This window comes from Pantherophis guttatus, chromosome 8 (assembly GCF_059756535.1).
Source record: "Pantherophis guttatus breed Tessera chromosome 8, ASM5975653v1, whole genome shotgun sequence".
In the NCBI taxonomy this organism is placed as follows: Eukaryota; Metazoa; Chordata; class Lepidosauria; order Squamata; family Colubridae; genus Pantherophis; species Pantherophis guttatus.
In genome coordinates, this window is record NC_142070.1 from 62998538 (window position 1) to 63024160 (window position 25623).

A 25623-nucleotide genomic window follows, 5' to 3' on the forward strand; every position below is an offset into this window, starting at 1 on the left:
TTAATAAGGCTATTTCATTCATTCAGATCTCGGATGTCTTCTGCTTGTATTCCCTTTATTTTTTTGAGCAGTATATATGCTGTTGTGTTTTATATTCTGACTTTTGTACAATAATATTCAGCATAAACCTATTTTTGTAAAGTACAAAACATATCCCAAACTGTTTTATGAATATAAAATGTACATGGTTATCAATTTCGGAATCCTTATATATGATTTTTACTCAACTTTAATTTGCTTCAGTTATCTGGATTTCCAGACACTGCAGCAAAACAATAGTATTACTTTAAAATACTATTTGTAGGAAAATAGAGTACAAATGTATAGTAATATGTACCGTATATGAATGTTTTAAAAATCCTCTATTAACAATTTCATTAAATCCAATTACCATATTTTTCAGAGTATAAGACGCACCGGAGTATAAGACACAGCTTAGTTTTTGGGGAGGAAATGGTGGGGGGAGAATCTGCCTACCAGGTATTCATCTGGCTAGCATCCTTAGTCTGGTCAGTTTCAGCACATTAGTTTGCTGGTTTTTTATCCCCTACTTGGCGATAAAAAGCAGCTTCTAAGGCACAGCTGAGAGGAAGCAGCAATGAGAAAAGCAGGCAAAGCATGGGGAGATGCCTTCACTTGGCTAGTGCCTAGTTAGGGCTGAAAAAAAGCTTCTAAAGAACAGCTGAGAGTCGGAGAAAAGCAAAGCATGGAGATCGCTTCACTCTTTAGTGCCTCGTTAAAGCACAGTGAGGGAGCAGGCAAAGCTGGGAAGATCTCGCTAGCGCCTCGTTAGCGCCTTGTTAGGGCTGAAAAAAAGCTTTGAAAAAGCTACGTTCGGAGTGTAAGACGCATCCAAATTTTCAGCCTCTTTTAGGAGGGAAAAGGGTGCGTCTTATACTCCGAAAAATACGGTATTTCAAAATCTATTATTCTGCACACTCAGTCCAACAGTAGCCCTTATGCATTTTCACTGTGCCACCACAACTGTTTGTATTCATATATATCTGATCTTATTTTGTCTAATATTTATCATCACTTTCATGAATGCTGTGAGATGTCCTTTAATTTTACTTCCAGATAATCATTAGACAAGCTGCAATGAGTTGATCCATATGAACACAATATTAGAAATGAGTTTTGTTACAAACTAGTGCTTAGACAAATATAAATTGATTACAGACAGCAAATTTCTACTTTTATGAATTATGATTTTTATGAATTGAAGCTTTCAATGTTATGTAGAGCTTTTTTTAAATTGGTCAGAATTTTTCTAGAAATGTTATTTTATTTAAATGTTAGGTGGAAATAGAAATATCTTACTTCTACTTCCTATTTTATTTACATAAGTTGCCTGTAAAACTATTATAGCTTTAATGTCTGGTAAAGAGGTAATGAAAGGGTAGGAACTATATCAAAAATTAAATTAAATTTAAATAATTTATATACTTAATAATTAATATTTATTTATTTATTTATTTATTTATTTATTTATTTATTTATTTATTTATTTATTTATTTATTTATTTATTTATTTATTTATTGGTTCGATTTATATGCCACCCTTCTCCGGAGACTCAGGGCGGCTTACAATGCGTTAAGCAATAGCCTTCATACTTTTGTATATAACTGCTTAGTAGGACTTTCGGGCCCCCCTAAGCGGTGTTCTTTTTTATACAAGTCAGTTTATTGCCCTCTCAATCCGGGTCCTCATTTTTTTAAAATTTATTTATATTTACATGCATATACTGTTCCTTCAGCACAGTTAAAAAGCTTTATAATAAAGTTGCCTTAAGTTAAGCACACCTGATTTGGAGGAAAGTATACAGAAGATAGTGAAGCTAGCTAAGTGAATAGACAGTGAAAACAGCTATGAAGATGGAAGATTATGTGTGTAGGAGGAAGATTCTTGAGACAAAATGAAAAAAGAGGTGGATGAAAGCAAAAGTTGTTACAGCCATTTGTTCTCTCCAGGAAAACCATAGATAAATATTGTGATGATAGCACTGAATGAATGAACTCAAAAAATCAGATTTAGTAGCAAAATTTGGCAAGGTCACTATCTTGATCAGGGCAGTCAAATTCCTGGCCCGTGGTCCGAATGCGTCATGCTGGCCAGGCCCACTTCCGATTTAGTGTAGGAGAAAAAAGTCCCGATACGATGTAAGTTTGACACCCCTGATCTAGATTATAGCTTCTCTTGTTATTGAAAAGATATATACCGTATTTTCCGGCGTATAAGACGACTTTTTAACACATGAAAATCTTCTCAAAAGTCGGGGGTCGTCTTATACGCCGGGTGTCATTCTCCTGTAACCAGGCAGACCAGCCCGAAAGGCTCTGACGAGCCTTAAATGGCTCTGGCGATCCCAGCTCTGACAATCCCAGCTCTGACAATCCCAGCTGAGTTCCCTGCAACTCAGCTGGGATCGCCAGAAACCATGTAAAAGGAAAAAAGTTTTTTCCCTTTTACTCTGACGATCCCAGCTCTGATGATCCCAGCTGAGTTCCCTGCAACTCAGCTGGGATCGCCAGAAACCATGTAAAAGGAAAAAAGTTTTTTCCCTTTTACTCTGAGGATCCCAGCTCTGACGATCCCAGCTGAGTTCCCTGCAACTCAGCTGGGATCGCCAGAGCCATGTAAAAGGGAAAAAGTTTTCCCTCTCCAGCTTGCTTACCTCAGCTGCTAGTCGCAACGCTTGCCTTGCTTTGCTTGCCTGAATCTATTCAGGCAAGCAAGCAACTCCCTGCCTGCAATCAAGCAAGGAGGGAGTTGTGGACTTCAACTCCCAGAATTCCTCAGCCAGCAAAGCAAAGCTGGCTGAGGAATTCTGGGAGTTGAAGTCTACAAGTCTTAAAGTTGCCAAGGTTGGAGACCCCTGTTCTATTGGGTAAGTTTTTTTCCCCTTTGGGAGCTTTAAAAAAAATAGTCAATTGGGGTTTTTTTAGTTGTTCTTTTTTAGACCTAGCCATTTAAAGTTTAGGAAGTTTTAAATTTAGCTTTCATATAAAAATAAAAATAAAATAAAATAAAATAATATGTGTGCAGCTTTCTGAGATTTAGTGTGTTTCTGTAGTGTTTCACTCCAACTACACAAACACACAAAATCTCACAAAGCTGTATGTGGAATTTGGTGTGTGTAAAGTGTGAAAGTTGGTTTTTTGGACTTTTTGTGGCTGTGTGAGGTTCCTGCTTGTTGCAGGGGCCATTTTGGGTCTAGCACAGCTGCTTTTACATTGTGGGTGAGCCAGTTGATGTTTTTTAATTTTTATTTGGTGTGCATTGGAAGAGGGGCAGTCTTATATGGCGAGTATAGCCCAAACCCTATATTTTAACAGGAAAAGTTGGGGGTCGTCTTATACGCCCAGTCGTCTTATACGCCGGAAAATACGGTAGTCAGAAGTCCCTATGGTCCAGTAGAAAGGAAAAATTTCCTCCTAGTCGTCATTCAATAAACTACAATTTCTTGAGACTGGAGAAATTAGCTAAGACCCAGATGAGCAGAAATTAACACTAAGATAGACCAACAGTAAAGAAGCAAACAATATCCTAACCAACTCTGACAAACAAGCTAACATTAAACTACAACTCAATCAAGGAACCACTAAGACCATTCCCACCAACACTGACTATTTTATATAGTAGGGCAAGGTACTAGTATATAAAATTCACCTCTTACCCCACTTCCTACTAGCACTGATGATGTGATCTAGTTTGGTAATAAAATGTCTGCAAGAAGCTCAGACAGCCAAGCTCAGAGAGCACCAAGGATCCCTCACACTAGAAAGACTTCTAAAAGGGGGTGGAGGTAGTAAAATCTACTATTGCTATCAATGGCACTGAAATCAGAAGAGTTTTGAAGAGTTTTATTTAAAGTGTTTGTTTACTTCACATACTGTCTATCTAATTTCTTCTGTATGAAAAATGCCATATATTTATATATGATGAATATAGCTAACCATTTTTAAGGATTAAGTGTTATAATATACATATATCATTATAAATAAATTTTCCAGTTTCAAACACAATCCAAATCTGTGGGAAAAATCAGCTGTATTTTTTATCACTACCTGAATATAACAGATGTCTTACAAAATACACAGTGATTGAAATCATACATTAAGGAAGGCCTTATTTTGTGTTGGTTTCATAGGAACTGAGTTATTTGAATGAATGGTTGTATAGCAGCACTCCAACATTAAAGAAGTGTCACAATTAAATGTGAATGTTGAATTCAATATTTACTAGCTTGCTACTTATAGGTGTTGACAAATATTTATATCTTGAAATTGTTCTTCCAATTTTTAAATGTTTTGAATTAAAGATAATAATTTCCAAATTCCTAATTTGAACTAAATGTTTAAATAAATATTATCTTACTATTTGTGTAAAGCAATATATGATGCTGCATGAATAATTATCAGTTGTATAGTGCTTTGGACTTGATCTCCAAATGTGCTTTGCAACATGTGGTAACCCAAACCTAATTCTTTTGCAATAAACTAGAGAAGCTACATCTTTGATCTATGATCTTGGGGAAAAATATGTCACTGTTTTAAGATGTACAGGCAGGTGCTATATGTGCTGTTCTGTGCACGCTAAAGCATTTTTGGAAACTGCATAACCTCTGCATGTTTATGTTATATTGAAATATTTATTTAAAATACTTTTGTTTCCAAAATAGGAGCATTCTTACCATATCTGTAGTTTAGTTTTAATGATATAATTATTGAGTGATTGAGTGATTTTTAATGTTTGTTTAGATCTTAATTAACTTGTTTCTCAGTTGTACATTCCTATATTGATTATTAAAAGAAATATTAAAACTCTAAAAGTCATTTTTGTTCTTTAGATTTATTTTCAAAGTGATATTTTAACACTATCATTAAATATGTGATCTCCTTGTGTTCCTTATAGTAAAAATGATGTTACAAATCCATATTTAATTACATTGCTTTTATCTAATATAAGGATTGGGATAGATTCATAATAAATTAACTTTTTGACTTATTGCTGAAACATCAAAAGATGTTGTTGGTATTCAGCTTTTGATAAATGTGGCTGAGTCAAATTTCAATACTTTATTCCAATATTTTAATTTGGCCTTCCTCAACTTAATATTATAGATATAATTAAATTAACATATGAGAGAATCCCTACCTTCTTATGGTTTGGAGCTGTAGCTCTGATGTACCAGCACAAAGATTATCAAGTTGGATAAGGAAAAATTGCAATAATTACTATTTTTTCCCTTGAAATGCAAGTTCTGAAAGTGAAGATAATGTGAAGATATTTAATAGGTTAATTTGTATTTTAGGTGATTTTTCAATTATGAATTGAAATTATGAAGTAATTAATCAGAAATAAGAATGTAGCATTCCCATTAATTTGACTAGAGCAAAAATTCTTCTGATCTCTGCTTTCTCTTCTTTATAATCTTTTAATTTATCCCCTGCTAATTTGTGGAACAAAATCCTTACTCTAATATCACAAAGCAAAATAGGCAGAAAGTAAAGGACAATGGAAAATAGTAGAAGAATTTTTATGGGTTTTCTTGTGTGTAACATCATTAGAATTTGGAGCAAAACTGTCTCACGTCATACCTAATCTATGTTTGCTTTTAGTCCTGGGGTAAATTGTGGAGAAAGGACTGTAGCGTACACCAATAACAATGGACAAATAAATTTGTATTTATGCCTGTGGTAGCATAAACATTTTTTAATATTAAATCTGCAGATAGGAGAAAAGGACATTAGAGCAGATTTATTACTGTACATACATTTGTCATCAGTATTATGCAACAATATAGGATCCTAATTTGTCTCAACTATTAAGAAAGAGAGCTGAACCACTGTCATAGTCTTTGGAAGAGCCTCCAAGCAATAACTAGTTGCTACTGGGGTGGAACATATTTATTTTAAAGTAAAGGTGGTCCAGTTTTCTGCAAGACATTTCAACTGTCAATAAATCATTTATAACTCACATAGAACAAATCAAGTCCTTAAATATTACCTACTTTATCCTCTTTCATTCATTTTCCATATGGAAACAACAAATTGTCAAAGCTTCATCTCATGCATAGAGGTTTTCCAATCTGATGACAGATCTGTTAGCCATAAAGGGAGCGATCTGAATGGCAGTTACACTATTTACCTAGAGTACTCTTGCTTTTGCTTTATGGTATCCAGTTTAGCCTTTATGAAATATAACCATATTATGATTCTAAAAGTAATTTATTCTATATTGAAACATTCTCCATGACCCTGAATTATCCTTAAGGCTTCCCTGAGTATTGAACTAAATCCTCCATTTATCACTATTTGCATGTGAATTTGCCATCTGAGATACTGGTTAAAATTAAATTTTTGAAAAAAAATCAGCATTTCATCTTATCATACAGAGGAATTCAACACTTCCTTGAGGACAGCCTTAGTAAATTATTTTTCTTTGAATGGTCTATCCATAAAGTATTAATGGTTTGGAGCAAACATTTCAGAGGCAAAGCAATGTATTCTAGTGTTGATTTGTAAATTCAGAGACCCACCTCCCAATTATATTGTGGGGATTATTTTTGCCTCAACTCTTTTGCTATTCTTGAGATTCAATGCCATACCATTTATGCTTGTAGAAGGTGATTTAATAATATGCTCTATTTAGATTGCCATTGCAGATGCTACAGTAGGCACTTTATTACCGGTAATTGCTCATATGCTGTTGCATTGTCCATTATCTTAGCATTGGCAATCAGTTCAGTTATATTTTCTTTGTCAAACATACAAGCTGGCCTGAATCTGACAAAATCTTATTAGCACTTTTAATTAGCAGATACCATCTCTAAAATTTCTAAGAAAGTTGCTTAATTTTGTTCTGTTCCAATTGCAAATAGATGACAATAGGTATAAACTTGTTTTAGCCTGGAGCATCTGGTTGTTACTTATTGCCTATTATTGTTCATTTGCATATTCTTATAAATATATAATTTTATACAATTTTAATCCATCACATGCATTCATTTTCATAATCTACTTTATTACCATCAAAACATATTTTGTTTATTCCTTCAATATTGTCTTTGACCATAAATGTATAAATAAATAAATAAAAATTGCAGGAAATGTTCTGCTATTTACTCATAAATATAGATTCTAGTATTGGTGGTTTAATCAGGGAAAGAGAAAGAGATCTGATTAAAGGAAAAGAAACCTTTTCTTGGCATCTGATTTTTATGACAGCAGCAGTTAACCTTAGAAAACATCTTGTACATTTTGTTAATGCAGTATCCTGTCCCTATACAGTGAATATTGATCAAGAAATCTATATCTATCAAAGGAAATACATGTTTGTCTTTATGATTTCTTACTGTATTAATACTCCCTATATCTTCCCCCAATGATCAGTTCGTGGCTAAATCTACTATAGTCTTCAACTTGCAACCACAACTAAGTCCAACATTTCCATTGCTAAGCAAAACAGTAGTTAAATGAGTTTTACCCTATTTTGCAACCTTTCTTGCAACAGTTGTTAAGTGAATCACTGCAGATATTAAGTTAGTGACATGGTTAAGTGAATCTGATTTCCCCATTGTCTGATCCAAACTCATCTGGCTGGCTTCCTGCCTAAGGTAGGACTAGAGCTCACAGAACTTCTGGTTAAGGCACAGTACCTGGTTCCTTAACACTTCACCAAACTCGCTCCATTGCTAATCTAATATATTCTGTATACATTTTACTAAGCAGAAATATTGAAATAAATCACCACATAAATAAGGATTCCAATACTTACCCAGATTTCACTTCTATGTTCTGCTTCCTAGGACAGAAAGACTGAAATTCTATACTTAAATCAATAACAAAATTAACATATATACTAAAAGGTAAAATATAGAAACTTAATTTACTGATAGGTAATTGTAATTTATACCTTAAAATTCTCATAGGGCATTATTCAACTTGCTATAAATTTGTTTAAAACAATGGGATGGAATAAAAAAGCCATACATTAATTTCATATCATTCAGTTTTACCATAGACATTGAGAAATGACTTTTTCCATCAAATATATTGACAGCATGTACAAGACTTCCACAAAAAAGCAGTTTTACATCTTTTAAAATTTGGCCCAACTATACTAGTCTAAAGACAACAAACCTTTGATTCCACATTTTACAAAGGAGCTGCCATGAAATATATTAATATTTTCTAATATTAAATTGTTGACTATTAAATAATTTCTAATTAATATTGTAAGAATAACAAAAAATTTTACCTATATACACAAAAGGCAATGAGGTATCTTAATTCCCTCCTAAGTGAAAGAAATCAAGATGAATAAATGATAAAAAAATATTAATAAAGTAAATAAAGAGAGAAGATTAAAAATGTATGTTCCCAATTTGTCAGTCATCATGTATTATGCAGAACAGACCATTGCCCCTCTCATTAAAAACTGAGGAGGAGGAAGGACATGACGACAATACTTAATATTCCATGAAGCTGTTGGGGGAAAGAAGAAAAGAGTTCTGCTGCTAAACCTATTGAAATATACTGACATCCAACAAAGTGAAATGTAAAAGAAACAGAGAGGGAGAGAGGAAAGAAAAGGAAGAACACATAGTACGGGTGCAAGTAAAAAAGCAAGCAGAGCTTCTATAGGATTTATGTTTTTTAATTGTTCTTTATAGCCAAGGTCATATAGATAAAAACAAGCTAGCTTAGTTAGGAAATGGGAGTTTAACTGCCTGAAGACAAGTGAGCAACAAACAAAATCATATAACATGTTTAATCTTCCTTCAAAAGGGATTCAGCTGGAATATAAAGCTAAGACATTTTTCTGCTTCCCCACGATATAAAATCAAAAGTGTTTTGATTATGCCAGAAGAAAGGCATACAGAATTCTAATAAAATACACATGCAATATTTCTCTTCATACTAAACATTATTCTATGTTACTCAATTTCCTGAGTGTAGTATGAGAGAAAGATAGGATATGTTATTTTTCCCATTCAGTTGCAGAAATGAATTGGCCTTTTGCTATATTTCATTTTGTACAGGTGATCTTAGAAATGTCACAATAAACGGCTGAGCTTTATTAGATTATAAAAACAAGACCCTGGAATGTAGTGATCCTTAGCTGTTAGTTTTTGTCAAAACCAGTTCTTTAACATTATAGCTTCGTGTACATTAGCTGAATAAAAGGGAATCCAAGAATATTATTTTATCCTGAATGGATCAGTTAATGTAAATTATAACATATAATTTAATTTGCATTGTGAATTATAAATTTAGCAGATATTTCATGATTTTCCTATTCCTCACCTGCAAATGAACAACCTTTGCACCTTTCACAATTGCTTCTTAAACTGTTGCTCCAATGGAGCACGTTGATGAATTTATTTCAGAACCATCCGGGTAGACCACAGTATCTCCCCTACAAAGGATCAGGACATTTTCTAGTTCTAATTGAAATGACCATTAAGTGTTTATAATAATATGTAATAATATGTAACTACTGTAACAATCTCTACATGGGGCTCCCCTTGAAGAGCACTTGGAGGCTCCAACTGGTCCAGAATGCAGCCGCGCGGGTGATTGTGGGGGCGACGTGGCGCTCCCATATAATACCTATCCTGAGTGAGCTGCACTGGCTTCCGGTGGTCTTCCGGGTGCGATTCAAGGTGTTGGTTAACATTTTTAGAGCGCTCCATGGCTTAGGACCTGGATACCTACGAGACCGCCTTCTGCTACCAATAACCTCCCACTGGCCAGTATGCTCCCACAGAGAGGGTCTCCTCCGGGTGCCGTCGGTCAGGCAATGTCGACTGGCGACCCCCAGGGGGAAAGCCTTCTCTGTGGGGGCACCTGCCCTCTGGAACGAATTGCCCCTGGAGATTCGGAGGATCCCGGACTTATGCACCTTCCGCTGTGCCCTCAAGACTCTTTTGTTCCAACAAGCCGGGCTGGCCTAATTCTAATTCTTTTTAACTTTTAATCTTTAATTTTTAATTTTTAATTCTTGAGGTTTAAAAATGGGTTTTTAATTAGTTACGGGCCATATTGTTTAATATATATTTTAAATTGTTATTCAATTTTCTATATGTGTGTTCTTATTCTGGCTGTACACCGCCCTGAGTCCTTCGGGAGAAGGGCAGTATATAAATTCAAATAATAAATAATAATAATAAATATAAATAGTATGGGAGATACGATAGCAGAGAATTGCAATACCCATCCAGTTATAGCACAATTTTAGCTAAAACTGTTTTTCATTCTGTTTTTTATTTATCTTGCTTTGATGTCTTCAAAATCAAGAGTGCTAATTTCTTCTATAATATGTCCAAACTATAATAATTTGAATTTGGCCATTTGTGCCATAAATGAAATACCTATATAATCTGTGTGGTGGCGCAATGCTTAGAATGCATTACTGCAGGCTACTTCTGCTGACTGCTGGCTGGCTGCAGTTTGGCAGTTCAAGTCTCACCAGCTCAAGGTTGACTCAGCCTTCCATCCTTTTGAGATCAATAAAATGAGGACCCAAACTGTTGGAGACAATATGCTGACACTGTAAACTGCTTAGAGAGGGCTGTAAAGCATTGTGAAGTGATATATAAGTCTAAGTGCTATTGTTATATTCAGTTCTTTTAGTTTATGCATAAATATATTGATTAATCAACTAATACATGGAAAAATGGTTCAAAGGAATATTTAATGTTACTAATATATTTATACCAGTTTCAACATTCCCTATTCATATTTTCTTAACTGTATTGTATGTGATCATTCCATAGTATTGCAAATGTTTGTAACTTTGAACTTTTGACAATGCAGCTTTATATTTGGGTACTTGTCAAAGATTGAAATTGCAATGGCAATTGTATATGCTGGCCATCTTGGCATACTTTTTCTAGTCTACAAACTCCAATGCATGGTATTCAGCTGATGTTGGCCTTTGTAAAAAGTTATCAGGCTTTTCTGTTAATAACATACACTATAGTAAACCTCTAATAAGTACATTTTTGTAAGAAAGCTAATGAAATAGTTGTTTAAAATTCTAGTGCTGTGGTGTATCAAATGCAAAGCCTAATTAAAATGCGGGTTAAATGTTTTGTTCTATTTGCATGGACTAACAGGCCTGAAGCCTCTCTTTTCCGGTTACGAAACAATGACTTTTACTTGTTTCTTGCTTTGGTAATAAATAATCTGGACTGAAGTGGTGTCAGTCTTTTCTACTTCTGATTTTGTGAGAGCTGTCTCTCACAATTATTCAGCTGTGACAGAATCGTGGTATGATTTTTCTAAATATGATATTTAACTTTAATTTTTTGAATATTAACATTGCCACTATTTGGATAGTAAAGATTCTAACACTAATGCTTGCTCATTAGACTCAGAGTTCCAAAAATCAAGTTATGCTATCCTTTTGTAATAAAAGAAACAAAAAGTAATGTAGAACCTTAATGATTTAGGTTTGTTTTGTATTATTGTATACAGTTTCATGTATCCTACTTCATGCATTATAATTTCATGTTTCATTATTGAACAAGCTTTTATGTATCATGCTTCAAATTCATGTAGTTACTAGTACACTTATAAATGTACTACATGTACATGATAGTACATCTATATAAAAAAAGATCTTTTTGAGTCTTTTGCTTATCGTATTTTTCGTAGTATAAGACGCACTTTTTTACCCCCCAAAAGGGGGTGAAAATTTAGGTGCGTCTTATACACCGAATGTAGCCCTGCCCACCCACTGACCCCCACCCTTTGGCCTGTGCCTCACAGCAGTTACCTCCTTCCAAGCAAACAGCAAGAAAAAACAGCTCCTTTCAGCTTCAGCATAGGTTAATTAGCACAAGTTGATTAGATCGGCCTCCCAACTCTCAGCTGATTTGTTCTCAGCTGTTTTGCTCAGGGCTCTGCTGCTTGCTGCAAAGAGTGCTGGAGCAGATTTTTTTTCCCTAGCTACGCTGAAAAACAAAACTGAAAGTAAAGCAGGCTCTTTGCTGCAACGTGGCAAAATGAGGCAGAGAGAGATTTCTTTTTCTTTTTCCTCACCAAAAAAGGTAGGTGCAAAAAATGGGAAATTTAGGGCAAAAGAGGAGAGTTCAAGATTTTAAAACACAAAAGAAAAAAGGCAAAAATAAAAATGGGAAGGGAGAAAAAGAAAATGAAATGAAATGAAAGAGAAAGATGTTATACATATTTAGAATTGAAATATGAATAGTAATAAGAAATAAATGGGAAATCATGATTGTAAAAATGAAATGAATAATAATTGGAATATTTTTCTATATGGGCAAAACTTTGGGTTATTGGGAGAGTTTAAGATGTGAAAATGAGTAACGTAAGGGGAAAGTTCTAACTAGGGAATTGTAATAATTGAGATACTATTGTATTTTGTGTTGAAAGCTGAAATGGTTAAGTTGTGGTTTGGAGGAATATATGGGGAAAATTATTTGGTTTATTATTATTGGTAAATATAATTAATTGATTTATAAGAAATTGGATTGCATGGAAATAATTGGAATATTCATGTTCATATTGATTAATATACAAAAAAGATAGTTATATAACTAATTGATTTATATTAAAATGTTGAATTTGTATTAAACAACTGTAATATTACGTAATTAACCAATGTGAGGATGGATATAAAATAGGTGACAATGGGAAGGGATATAATATAGAATAGAAGGGAAAAATTGAATTTGATTAAGATTAGAGATGAGGATGAAGGGTAATATTGGTTTTTTTAAAAAATAGATGAGGAATAAATATGGCAAAAAGGAAATATAGAAATTGTAAATTTAATTGAAATGACTAAACACTGTTTAAATTTGTGAACCAGCCAAATACTCTGTTCAAAGAAAATACATTGTATGTTTGTATGTGTGTTTGTCTAAAAAAAAAAACTTAAAAAAAACAACAACCAAAAAACGTAGATGCGTCTTATACTCCGGTGCGTCTTATAGTCCGAAAAATACGGTAATTGAAAAAATACTGATAATTACTTATAGCCATAGTGGCCCAGTAGTTAGAATGCAGTGTTGCAGGCTAACTGCATTCCAGTGCCAGAAGTTCGATCCTGACTGACTTAAGGTTGACTCAGCCTTCCATCCTTCCAAGGTCAGTAAAATGAGGACCAGATTGTTGGGGGCAATATGCTGACTCTGTAAACTACTTAGAGAGGGCTGTAAAGCACTATGAAGTGGTATATAAATCTAAGTACTATTGCTATTGCTATAAAGGTGTAGAAAAAAAAAGTGACACTTTTTTTTAAAAAAACAGACAGCAATCAGCTGAAGATCTTGCAAGAGTACCTGCTAATTCTACAAGTAACATCTTAAATAGACTTCTGGTTAGTTATGATCCCAGGATAAGACCAAATTTCAAAGGTTGGGTAATGTATAACAATATTTTTAATTTGATTGATTTCCTATTCTAAATGTTTGCATCTGCATTTTAATTATTTATTTCTGTAAATTAGCTAGACATTGGTAGGTAAGAGTTGATTAGATTTCAAACTACAATAAGCAGAAAATAAACTAAATGTTAGATTATGTATTTTAAATTTAATTTAGAAAATTGAATTTTCTTTAAACAAATTAACATAGCCATCAATCGCTATAAATTAATATACCATTATATACAAAAATCTATCTGAATTGTAAGCTGAGCTAACCATTATTAGTCATCATTACTTTTTTCACCTGCCCATCTAATATTCGGTCATACTATGTAATTAATAAATTGTTAATAATTTTTACAGCCTTTTTCCTGAAATTTTCTTCATAAACTAGAACTGAGTGTACTTTCATTAAAAATATAGAATTAGGATTACTTTTTTACTTGCTCTGTATTTATAAATCTTTTATTTGAGAGTCAGATAACAAAAATAAAAGGAAAGGTAAAAGAGAGAAAACAGAATAAAAATTCTTATGCATATGTTTTAGGAATTCCCGTGGATGTAGCAGTGAATATTTTCATTAACAGTTTTGGATCAATACAAGAGACAACTATGGTGAGATTGCAGTTATTTATTTATTTATTTGGATAATTAATGTTTTCTTTATTAAACGTAGTACTTGCTGGGCAACAATGTTAGAAGAAAAATATCAGAATAGTTAAAATTAATGTTAAAATAGCCAACACTCAAAATAGTGTGGCAGATGAAAGTTTAGAGTCAAATGACTACCAGGATTTTAAAAAGTTTGGATCAATATTATTCAGGAGCAGATGTTAAGGAAAGAGCAGTCCCAAGAAGGATATGATACTTCACCTTTGAATCCTCTATATTCACTATATCTGTATAAAAGGTTAAAAATTTTCTTTTCTTCTAAGTGTTTATTTAATTTTTTAAAATTTCCCACTAAGGCTATCATAGCTTTATGGATTGATCTATAGCTATATAGAGAGGGGTCTGGGACCTTCAGACTCCCACCCTTGGCTGCACCTCCTTCACCTCCAGTCTCCCATGTCAGCCCATTTACAGCCAGCTTTCCTCCTCCACAATGGCACTCTACCGGCCATTCTCCCAGGCCATTCGGCCTCTGCCCCTTGTCTTTGGCCTGACCCATTCGCCGAGACACCATTTTTTCCAGGCATTTCACTCCACGGAACAAATATTCCTCATCCAATTAAGTGGCAGATAGAAGCCATGGTGTTGCGGGGACAGCATACAATTGCTGATAGGCAGTCGCAGAGGCTGTGGGGTTATGGGACGCGTGACAGGCAAATGGTGTTGGTGTGCAGCTTCTGGTGGGGGGGGGCACAGCAGACAAAAGGCAGCGCATGGGAGAGAATAGCAGGAAAATGGTGGTGTGTGATGCATGGGGAACGGCGATGAGCGCAGCTTCTGGCACAGAGGGCACATGAGTTTTGATGGGGCATGCGGCTTCTGGTGTGGGGGGGGGCACGGCAGGCCCACTACCCTTCAGTATCAGGCAGGTAGGATCTTGGATGGGGTGGGGCAGCTTGCTGTTAACTGAATTCCTAAGTATTTTACTTTCTTAACTATCTGAATATCTGTCTTCTTCATCAATTCTTTTTTTTTTTTGTTTATCTGTAACATTTTTTTACTAGTATCTTAATTTTCTCTTTGTTTAAATTCAATCTTGTAACTTCACCATACTCTTCTATTTATTTATTTTTTATTAATTTGGGTCCAGTTTCTTGTGGTTATTCTAGAATAAATACCAAGTCATCTACAAACGCCTGTAATTTGTATTTTTATTTTTTTATTTCCATACCTTTTATTTCTGAGTCTTGTCCAATATTTCTGTTTAACACTTCCAATGTTAATATAAATAGTAGAGGGGACAAAGGACATCCTTATCTTGTGCCTTTCCTTATATTAAAGTTCTCTGTCATGTCCCCATTAACCATCACCTTTGCAGATTGTTTAGAATATATTACCTTAACCATATTAGTAAATTTTTCACCAAAGTCCATATATTTTAATCGTAATACAATAAATTGCCAATTTACATTGTTTAATGCTTTCTGTGCATCTAAAAAAATCGACACCATTTGTTTTTCAGAATGTACTTCATAGTACTCCCAACGTATTCAAGATAATTCTCATATTATTTCTAATTTGTCTTTTAGGTAAAAATCCATTCTGGTCTGGGTGTATAAATTCATTCAAGAATCTTTTTATTGAAGCATATATTTTATAGTCTACATTTAATAATGATATTGGCCTATAATTTTTTATCTGTTTTAAGTCTGAGTCTTCTTTCAGTATTAAAGTGATATTTGCTTCCATCCAATCTTGTCTTCTAACAATACTTCATTGTAAACCTCCAACTTAAAGTGTCTTGTAAATATTTATAAAGTTCTGCCGGTAACCCATCTGGTCCTGTTGGGTTTTTTTTATTCTTTTGTCTCTTACTCGCCTCTGTTAATTCTATCATCATTATCTTTTCATTTAACATAGCCTTCACTGTTTCAAGCACTTAGGTAGTTTAGCTTTTTCCGAGTATTGCTTTATTTTTTCTTCTGACACATTCTCTTGATCATATAGTTTTTCATAGAAATCCTGACTTATTTTCTTTTTAGTTTCATTTTGATAGTGAAGAGTTCCCTTTTCATCTAGCAAACTATGTATCCATTTCTTCTCTTTCTCCTTTTTCAATTTATATGCTAGCCATCTTCCTGGTTTATTAGCATTTTTGAAAAAGAAAATGTTTTGCTCTTTTAATTTTTTGTGCTAATTCTTCTTTTTCCATTAGATTTAACTTATGTTTTATTAATTCCATTTGATTTTTTTAAGGTCCTTTTTTGCGGTTCTTTCTGTAATTCTGTTTCAAGTCTTTTGTATTCTCCAGGCCTTTGATCATCTTAGTTGCTCTTCTCTGAACTTTTTCCAAAGGCTCAACATCTTTTTTGTAGTATGGTGACCAAAATTGGTTGCAGTATTCCAGGTGTGGTCTTATTAGGGTTTTATAAAGCAGTACTAATACTTCACATGATCTTGATTCTATTCCTCTGTTTATACAACCCAGGATTGTATTAGCTTTTTTGGCTGCTCATGTTTAAGTGATCATCTAGTAAGACTCCAACGTCCCCCTCACAGTTACTGTTTTTGAGTCAGATTTTGCCTAATCTAATCTTTTCTCCACATTAAAATTTATTTTGTTGGATAGGGCCCATTGTTCAAGTATGTCAAGATCTTTTTGGATCCTTGTCTTCTGGGCTGTTGGCTATTCCTGCTAGTTTAGTGTGATCTGCAAATTTGATGAATCTCCATTCTATTCTCTCATCTAAGTCATTTATGAGGATATTGAAGAGTACTGGGGCTGAGACAAAGCCTTATGGTACCCCACTACTTACTTCTCTCCATGTGGATGTAATACAATTAAAGACTATTCACAGAGTATGGTTTGTCAGCCAGCTACAAATCCATCTGGTGGTGATGTTGTCTATTCCACTTTTTTCTAGCTTACCAAGAAGTAGGTTGTGGTCTACTTTGTCGAATGCCTTACTGAAATCTAAGTATACTATGTGCACAGCATTTCACTGATTTACTAATTTAGTGACTTTATCAAAGAATGAAATGAGATTGGTTTGACACAATCTGTTTTTAACAAGCCCATGCTGGCTACTAATTATAACTTTATTTGCTTCTAGTTGTTCGCAGATCTGTTTCTTGATTATTTTTTCCAGGATCCAGTTTCCCAAGAAACATAATTTTCATAGGATGATTCTATAGGTTTTTCTATAAATCCCATGAGAAATGTAGCTTTGTTATCAACTGTAGCAGATCTCTTTTAACTGATTCAGTCACTGCTGCAGTTATTGATGCTGCGACATTCTTCCCCAATTGTTCAGACCTCCTTTGTAAAATCTCTGGCATAATAACTTTTTCTGTTAATTCCCTGTAAATGATCCTCTTGTTTTCTGTAATTTTTCTCTTTTTTCTGGTAGTGGCCATTATTCTTTGTTTAATTTATAATCCAGTAAATGGACATAAAAAGTAAAAGAGGGTTCATTGTGTATCATAATTTTTATAGTCACACGGTCTGTTGCAGTTTCCATATCCCTTATTCTTCATTTAGCAAAGTCATCCGATTGTCTTCTACAGCAAATTTAAACAATCTTCTTTCCAGTGGAGGTATGTTAATTAGTTAATCCATAATTACTTTAAAATAAATAATGTTCCAATTTTAACAGTCATGCTTTAAACTTTCTTAGTCCAAACTTGATAAGGTTTTGCTTGTACTTTTAAAAAAAATCAATTTAATTATTTCCTTAGTTTTTACTTTAAATTTGCCCATGGGTTGAAATGCACTCAAAACATCGCTTAATGTGCTCTGTAACTTTAAATCTTGGTTCTAATGTGCAATAGAAAGTGCACTATCCAAACCCAGTGGCCTTTAAGCAGGCTCCACTAGAGTCTATGAGCTTGATTATTTCTTCTGCAGCTCCCAGCACTCTACCTGCAAGTCACCTGCAGGATCCCTGTTGCTGATTTTCTCACAAGGCTCTGCTTGCTTAAGCACACATGTGTGTAATTTCATGATTTCTTGTCTGAAGCTCCAGTGGTCGAGAATCCCACTTGGCTTCCAGTCTTTGCTTCAGCATCATCCCCTCACATGAAGATTTGTTAGTCCATCATTTTCTCTGTCCAGATATCCCAGTACATTTTCTTTAACATTGTCTTACTTTACATCTTAGTTCCTTCGGCTTATATTCTCTTCTTTTCTAAGTTTTGAATTATGTTGCAATATAAGAACAGTATAATGGATATCTACTCTATATGTTAAATGATACAGCATAGGGACAGGAACAGTATAACGGATATTTATGTATTAAATGACATTCATCTTTTATCCTAATCTTGTCCATTTATTTGTTTGATTTCAAATGGATTCCCTGCAAACTATGCTTAAAATTCAAACATGGCTTTAGAAATGCATTAACTACATTATTTCTTGCAAGCACTGGGGCAGTGTGAGGCTGAATCTAAAAGAGTGATGGGGCATAAAATTTAGCTATGCAAATTTTTTGAATGACTGACTGACTGAATGAATGAAATAGACATATACTATTGATTATTATTATTTCTTAAATTTGCTTGCTATCTATCTCACCATGAGGTGAATCCATATACGAATTATGAAAATAGTTTCTTAATTTAAGCTTCGCAAGTTTTGCTAACATTTCTGTCAACTGAATATACTGATTATCTGCTTTAGATGTTAAGATATTAATTCAATAAATGTAACTGTTAATATGCTTAATATATTTCAAACAGGATTACAGAGTGAACATCTTCTTAAGACAGAAATGGAATGATCCTCGGCTTAAATTGCCCAGTGACTGGAAAGGATCTGACTCACTAACAGTGGATCCTACCATGTTTAAATGTCTGTGGAAGCCTGATCTTTTCTTTGCAAATGAAAAGAATGCTAACTTCCATGATGTCACTCAAGAAAATATTCTCCTATTTATATTCCGTGATGGAGATGTCCTAGTCAGCATGAGGTACTTTATATATTCTACTTCTTATGAATAGTTGTGAGGAAACTCCATAACTATAGAATTTTTGTTTTAAGTAATGTTATCATAAGTAAACAAGGTGCTATACAATCAGAAAATTGGACTGCTTTATTGGAACTCAAGTTAAAGTGCTAGTTCAAAAAATGATTAGTCAAAAATAGAGTGATTATTCAAAAAACCGAATAAGCATCATGCCTCTTGCCATAAAATCAAAATGAAATGCAATATAATTGCTAGCTTAAGCACATGTACCTTTAATGTATGTACATAGTGTAACTGCTTATTTCCTAGAGAAGTATTTTTCTGTTATGTGCTTATGTATTTAATAAAACAGATCAAAGAATTAGAAAAAAACAAAAATCCAAATAAGAAAAGGAGTGCAAGTGTGGATATTAAATATGACTTCTTATGCTTATATACAGTATATGTATTTAAATTTTAAATTTTGTCTTTCTAACTTGTAGCGCATTTGAATTGCTTTCAAATTTCACTTTATATTTCCAGATTATCTGTTACTCTGTCGTGCCCATTGGATTTAACTTTGTTTCCTATGGATACACAGCGTTGCAAAATGCAGTTGGAGAGCTGTATGTAAATTACATTTTACATATTTTACATCTATCTATCTATCTATCTATCTATCTATCTATCTATCTATCTATCATCTATCTCTTATGCTTAATATTTAAATATGCATGTTCAGTACAATAATAGACCTTCAGATCTTCCAATGGTGCACTCACCACTCCTGTAATTGACTTGATTCCACCTTGGTGCCTCTTCTCTTTCCTTCCATCCTTCCCAGAATTATAGAATTCTCTAGAGAGTAAATATTTGTGCAATAGGTCTGAAATATGATAACTTATGCCTTGAAGGAGAATTCTGGGTTGATTCATTTGAACATACCTTTGTTTCCTTGGCTAGCCATATATTCTCAGGAATACATAAAAGTATCAAATCCTGTTTCTATTCTGCTTCTTTAAAACCCAACCTTCACTTTCAAAATGTGTCACAGGGAAACTATTGCCTGTACAATTCTGTCTTAAATACAGGCACATCATAGTAATTGAAGGCTTTCATGGCTACTGTATAAAATACTAGTTTGTGGCATATTCCTTAACTTACTTCAGTGTTGACAGCACAATGACATTCCCATTTTTTCTAAGCACATTCCAAAGCTTGACATGATCAACATAATCAAATGCCTTTCTATAATCAATGATAAAATATTCACTTCCCTTTGGTATTCTTTGTATGTCATACTATATATGTGTACTGTATTAGCAGTAATGTTTCATATTCTTTGTATGTCATACTATATATGTGTACTGTATTAGCAGTAATGTTTCATATTCTTTGGCCCTTTCTAAGCTTGAACAAGTAGCATCTCCTTTTCCATGATCGTAAGCATTATTTGTCAGTGTGTTAAATTAAGAATATTGTGCAATAATTTTCATAGTATGTTCTTTGGTATTAGTATGTATTGTAGATTAACTTTTATCATTATGTTGTCTGCTATGACATTCTTCATATTTGGTTAGAGCCTTTACTGATTCTACTTCTGTTGCTTTCCATATTTATGTATAGATAATTCTTGCCCTACAACATTTGTTCAGGGATTGAAGTTACAGTGGTGCTGAACGAATGATAGTGTCAGGGTTCCAAGTAACACCCCCAATGAAAGAAGACTCTGAGGCTAGAAGTTCCTCAAAGTTCCACTTTATTAGAGATGTCATATTGGCACATCTGGAAAAACCTGAATCTGAAAGCTTCCGGTTTCCCCCACCCAAAAGAAGTTCCTTCCCCTGCACCCATATGTCCATCACATAGTCCAATCAATCCACCATCTCAATGGTCTTATTACGACCACTCAGCGTTAACTTGCAATCTTAGATTGATCTGCAGCTTTATTTACCACCTATTCCCCAAGATTACCCTGATTATTTAACCCTAAATACTTTGTCCAGTGGCTCTGCCTTACTTTTTTGATCTAATCCTCGGCCATTGCTGGTATCAGGACTGGAGGAGATACAGACATCAAGAGTCTTGGATTATGGGAAGATAGACCACCTTCTCTTTGCTTGTTTCAAATGGTTTGGTCGCTGTGAGAGGACGACCCTTTGAGACCTCTACCCCCACCTCCTTTGGATGGACTTACTACAACCACAAGACTTCCCATCGTCGTGAGAGGGCGATGATGTTCCGATGTATTGACATTTGTAACATACTGGTCTTCCTTTGACATCTATTTCCTCCCTTATTTTAAATTACCTGTCTTAACCATCTCTAACACTCTTAGAAGAAAATGATCCTTCATCTCCTTCAACTCGCTCCGATCTTTGATGTATTCAACTGCGGAGCTCCTTGCACTGCGAGATTCCCCCCTCTCGCATGTCTGGCCCTCTCAGTTATCAAGGGCCGCCCTTGAGGACGGGTTTTGGAACCCCGAGAGGTGGTTTGCAAAAAACCGACGGCTTTGGGGTTTTTTAGATAAATCTTTAAGTTCTATTTTAAGGGGTTCTGGGAGGGATTGTGGGAATGGATCTGGAGGGGGATCCATAAATCCACTGAAAGGGGTAATGGGTCTGATGATCACGATGGGGAGGATGGGGACAGAAATCTGACAAGGATACAGGGGGATGAAGGGATGGGCATTAGTATAGTAAGTGGGAGGGGCAGATATGACGGCTGCAGGGGGCCATATTATGTTTCGGGAGTGCGCACTCGATGTTTTCGAGCGACTGCCCACTCCGACCCCCAAAGCACTGCTCGTTTCCCGGGTTGTTCAGAGTCTCAGACCCTGGGTCTACGGCTGATGTTATGTAATGCCAGGTCAGTGGTAAATAAAGCCCCCCTCATTCATGATCTTATTTCAGAGGGGGGTGCTGACCTGGCAGGGATTACGGAGACCTGGTTAGGCCAGGAGGGAGGAGTTCCCCTTGTGGAAATGTGCCCGCCAGGTTTCCATGCATTCCATCAGCCAAGGACTCAGGGAAGGGGTGGGGGAGTGGCAGCAATCATTAGAGAAAGTCTTTGCCCGAGGGAGGCCACTGTTCCTCATATAGCCGGATGTGAGTCCCTCCTTGTGAAATGGGGTCAGGGGATTCAGATGGGCCTACTGATTGCGTACCTGGCTCCCTGCCATGTAACAGCGGTCCTGCCTGAGCTGCTCGACACTATAGCCGGGGTGGCGGTGGAAACCCCCAGACTTATTGTTATAGGGGATTTTAACCTGCCATCCGCTGGTGAGATGTCGGAGACGGTTCGGGAGTTCATGGCTTCCATGACGGCCATGGACCTGACCCAGGTAGTTAAAGGCCCCACCCACTTGGGAAATCACACTCTGGACTTGATTTTTGTCTCTGATCAGTGGCTGAATGATCTAAGAATAGGGGATATAGACATCAAGCCCTTGTCATGGTCTGATCATTCTCTCCTTCACATGGACTTTCAAGTCACTTCCACCCACCGCAGGGAGACAGAACCAACCAAATGGTTCCGTCCCAGGCACCTGATGGACCCCGAAAGGTTCCTGATGGAGCTTGGGCCATTTCCTGAGACTCTGGCTCACGACTCGACTGAGGACCTGGTGGTCGCCTGGGACAGGGCGGCTACTGGGGCCTTGGACCGTGTTGTGCCTTTGCGGCCTCTGACCCGATGCCGATCTCGTCTAGCTCGTTGGTTTTCTGAGGAGCTGAGAGAGATGAAGCGTCGGAAAAGACGCCTGGAGAGCGATTGGAGGTCAAGCCGATCTGAATCTGATCGAACACAGGTGAGATCTTATATTAAGACCTACCTAGTGGCGATAAGAGTGGCGAAGTCTAGCTACTTCTCCGCTCTTATTGCATCTGCAGAGAACCACCCAGCCGCGCTGTTTAGGGTGACCCACTCCCTACTTCAGGTGGGGGTATGGGAAGATCCCTTAAAGGGTTGAGCTGAGGATTTTGTACAATTCCTACATGATAAAGTCGCTCAGATTCGGGAAGGCCTGGACTCCGATTGGGTAGATCCAGGGGAGGAGACGGGGGCAGGTCTTGAGAGCGTTACCTGGGAAGAGTTTGACTCTGTGACTCCTGAGGACGTGGACAGGATTCTGGGCAAGCTTAATGCTGCCACATGTTTATTGGACCCATGTCCCTCCTGGTTGGTACTGGCCTCCCGGGAGGTTACACGAGGCTAGCTCTAGGGGATTATAAATGCTTCTCTGAGTGAGGGTGTCTTTCCCGCCGCCTTGAAAGAGGCGGTGGTGAGGCCCCTCCTCAAGAAGCCTTCCCTGGACCCGGCTATATTATCAAATTATCGTCCAGTCTCCAATCTTCGCTTTGTTGCGAAGGTTGTTGAGAGTGTGGTGGCGCGACAACTACCCCGATACCTGGATGAAGTTGTCTATCTGGATCCGTTCCAGTCGGGCTTCAGATCACGATACAGCATGGAAACGGCATTGGTCGCGTTGGTGGATGATCTCTGGAGGGCTCGGGACAGAGGTTGCTCCTCTATCCTGGTCCTATTAGATCTCTCAGTGGCTTTTGATACCATCGACCATGGTATCTTACTACACCGGCTGCAGGGGTTAGGAATAGGGGGCACCGTGCTTCGGTGGTTCTCCTCCTTACTCTCTGACCGTTTGCAGTTTGTGTTGGCAGGAGGGCAGAGGTCGACCTCGAGGCACCTTATTTGTGGGGTGCCGCAAGGGTCAGTCCTCTCACCCTTTCTGTTCAACATTTATGTAAAACCGCTAGGCGAGATCATCCGTGGTTTCGGGGTGAGTGTTCATCAGTATGCTGATGACACACTGCTATACATCTCCACCCCAGACTACCCCAATGATGTCCTTGCTGTGATGTCCTGTTGCCTGGAAGCCGTGCGGATCTGGATGGGGAGAAACAAGCTCAGACTCAACCCCTCCAAGACCGAGTGGCTGTGGCTTCCGGCGTGCCGGTATAGTCAGCTGGTACCATCACTGACAATAGGGGATGAGATCTTGCTCCCCACAGAGAGGGCCCGCAACTTGGGTGTTCTCCTGGATTCACGGCTATCTTTAGAAGATCATTTGACGGGCGTGGCCAGGGGTGCCTTTTATCAGGTTCGCCTGATCCGCCAGTTGCGTCCCTTTCTGGATCGGGACGCCTTGCACACGGTCACTCATGCCCTAGTTACCTCCCGTATGGACTACTGTAATGCTCTCTACATGGGGCTCCCCTTGAAAAGCACCTGGAGGCTCCAACTGGTCCAGAATGTAGCCACGCGCGTGATTATGGGCGCAGCTCGTTACGCCCATGTAACACCTCTCCTACGCGAGATGCACTGGCTCCCGGTGGTCTTCCAGGTGCGATTCAAGGTGTTAGTTATCACCTTTAAAGCGCTCCATGGCTTAGGACCTGGGTACCTACGAGACCATCTTTTGCCACCAATAGCCTCCCACCGACCAGTTCGTTCTCACAGGGAGGGACTACTCAGGGTACCGTGAGTCAAATTATGCCGACTGGCGACTCCCAAGGGGAGGGCCTTCTCTGTGAGGGCTCCAACCCTTTGGAATGAACTGCCCCCTGAGATACGAAATATCCCTGATCTCTGTGCTTTCCGCTGTGCCCTCAAAACCCTGATGTTCCAACAGGCGGGGCTAAACATATGAACATGTGAATGATTTTTTAAAATGTTATCTAATTCTGGGTTTTATTTAATTGACCAAACTAAGTAATAATTTTAATTAGCAATTTTATGATGTTTGTGTATCTATATTTTTCTTGACTGTACACCGCCTTGAGTCCTACGGGAGAAAGGCGGTATAGAAATATAATAAATAAATAAATAAATAAATAAATAAATAAATAAATAAATAAATAAATAAATAAATAAATAAATAAATAAATAAATAAATAAATAAATAAACAAACTGGAGATGCCTCCCAGTCACACCACTCCAGGTGCAGTTTGAATGTCCTTGACTCCTAGAGAAAAGAATGTTGTTATAGCTAGATATCTCTACAACTCCATGCAATCCCCCCTCCCAATTTCCCACAGCACCAAGTGTGGCAGCCCTGAAGATCCAAAGAAAAAAGATGGCCTCCAGGGCTGACAGATAGTTATATTTGGTTCTTTCAGGACCTCCATGGTCATGTGATTGCAATCTGTACACTTGGCAAATGATTCTCATTTACAATGTTGTAGTGCCTGTGATCATATGATCATCATTTGCAACTTTCCTTGCTGGCTTTTCCAGAAAGGCAATGGGAAAGCCAGCAGGGAAGATCAGAAGTTGCTGGGGTAAGTTTCTCCCACACTCTGTCCCATCCATGCAATCTTACCTAGTCCCTATGCACTCTCACATACCGGACATTCACATACCCCTGCACACTCTTCCTGACCTGTATCCTAGTGGACTCTCCCTATGCTCTTGCACACGTCACAACTTTATGCACCTTCCCCAACCTGTGTCATGTCCTCCCTCACCTTCCCATACTCTTGCCACATCTTCACAATCACACACCCTCACAGAATTTCTGTTGCTAAATAATATAGTTGTAAAACATGAACACATCATTTAGCAACAGCAATCCCTGCAATCCCAACTGCCATCATTAACCAAATCCTACAATCCATAAGGCAACTTCCTGTTGGTTT

General features: G+C 36.8%; 1 protein-coding gene across 3 annotated transcripts in view; it reads left to right on the forward strand.

The window, feature by feature from the left end:
• Window positions 1–25623, forward strand: part of GLRB (glycine receptor beta) — a 57658-nt gene that overhangs the window by 4216 nt on the left and 27819 nt on the right. For 2 of the 3 annotated variants that reach the window (XM_034432868.3, XM_034432869.3), the window contains exons 3-6: window positions 13288–13394; window positions 13953–14020; window positions 18758–18987; window positions 19507–19589. In XM_034432868.3, coding sequence (XP_034288759.1) covers window positions 13288–13394; window positions 13953–14020; window positions 18758–18987; window positions 19507–19589 — 488 coding nt within the window. Of the gene's footprint in view, window positions 1–13287; window positions 13400–13952; window positions 14021–18757; window positions 18988–19506; window positions 19590–25623 lie in introns of all 3 variants that reach the window. The other variant, XM_034432870.3, reaches the window with a different exon arrangement.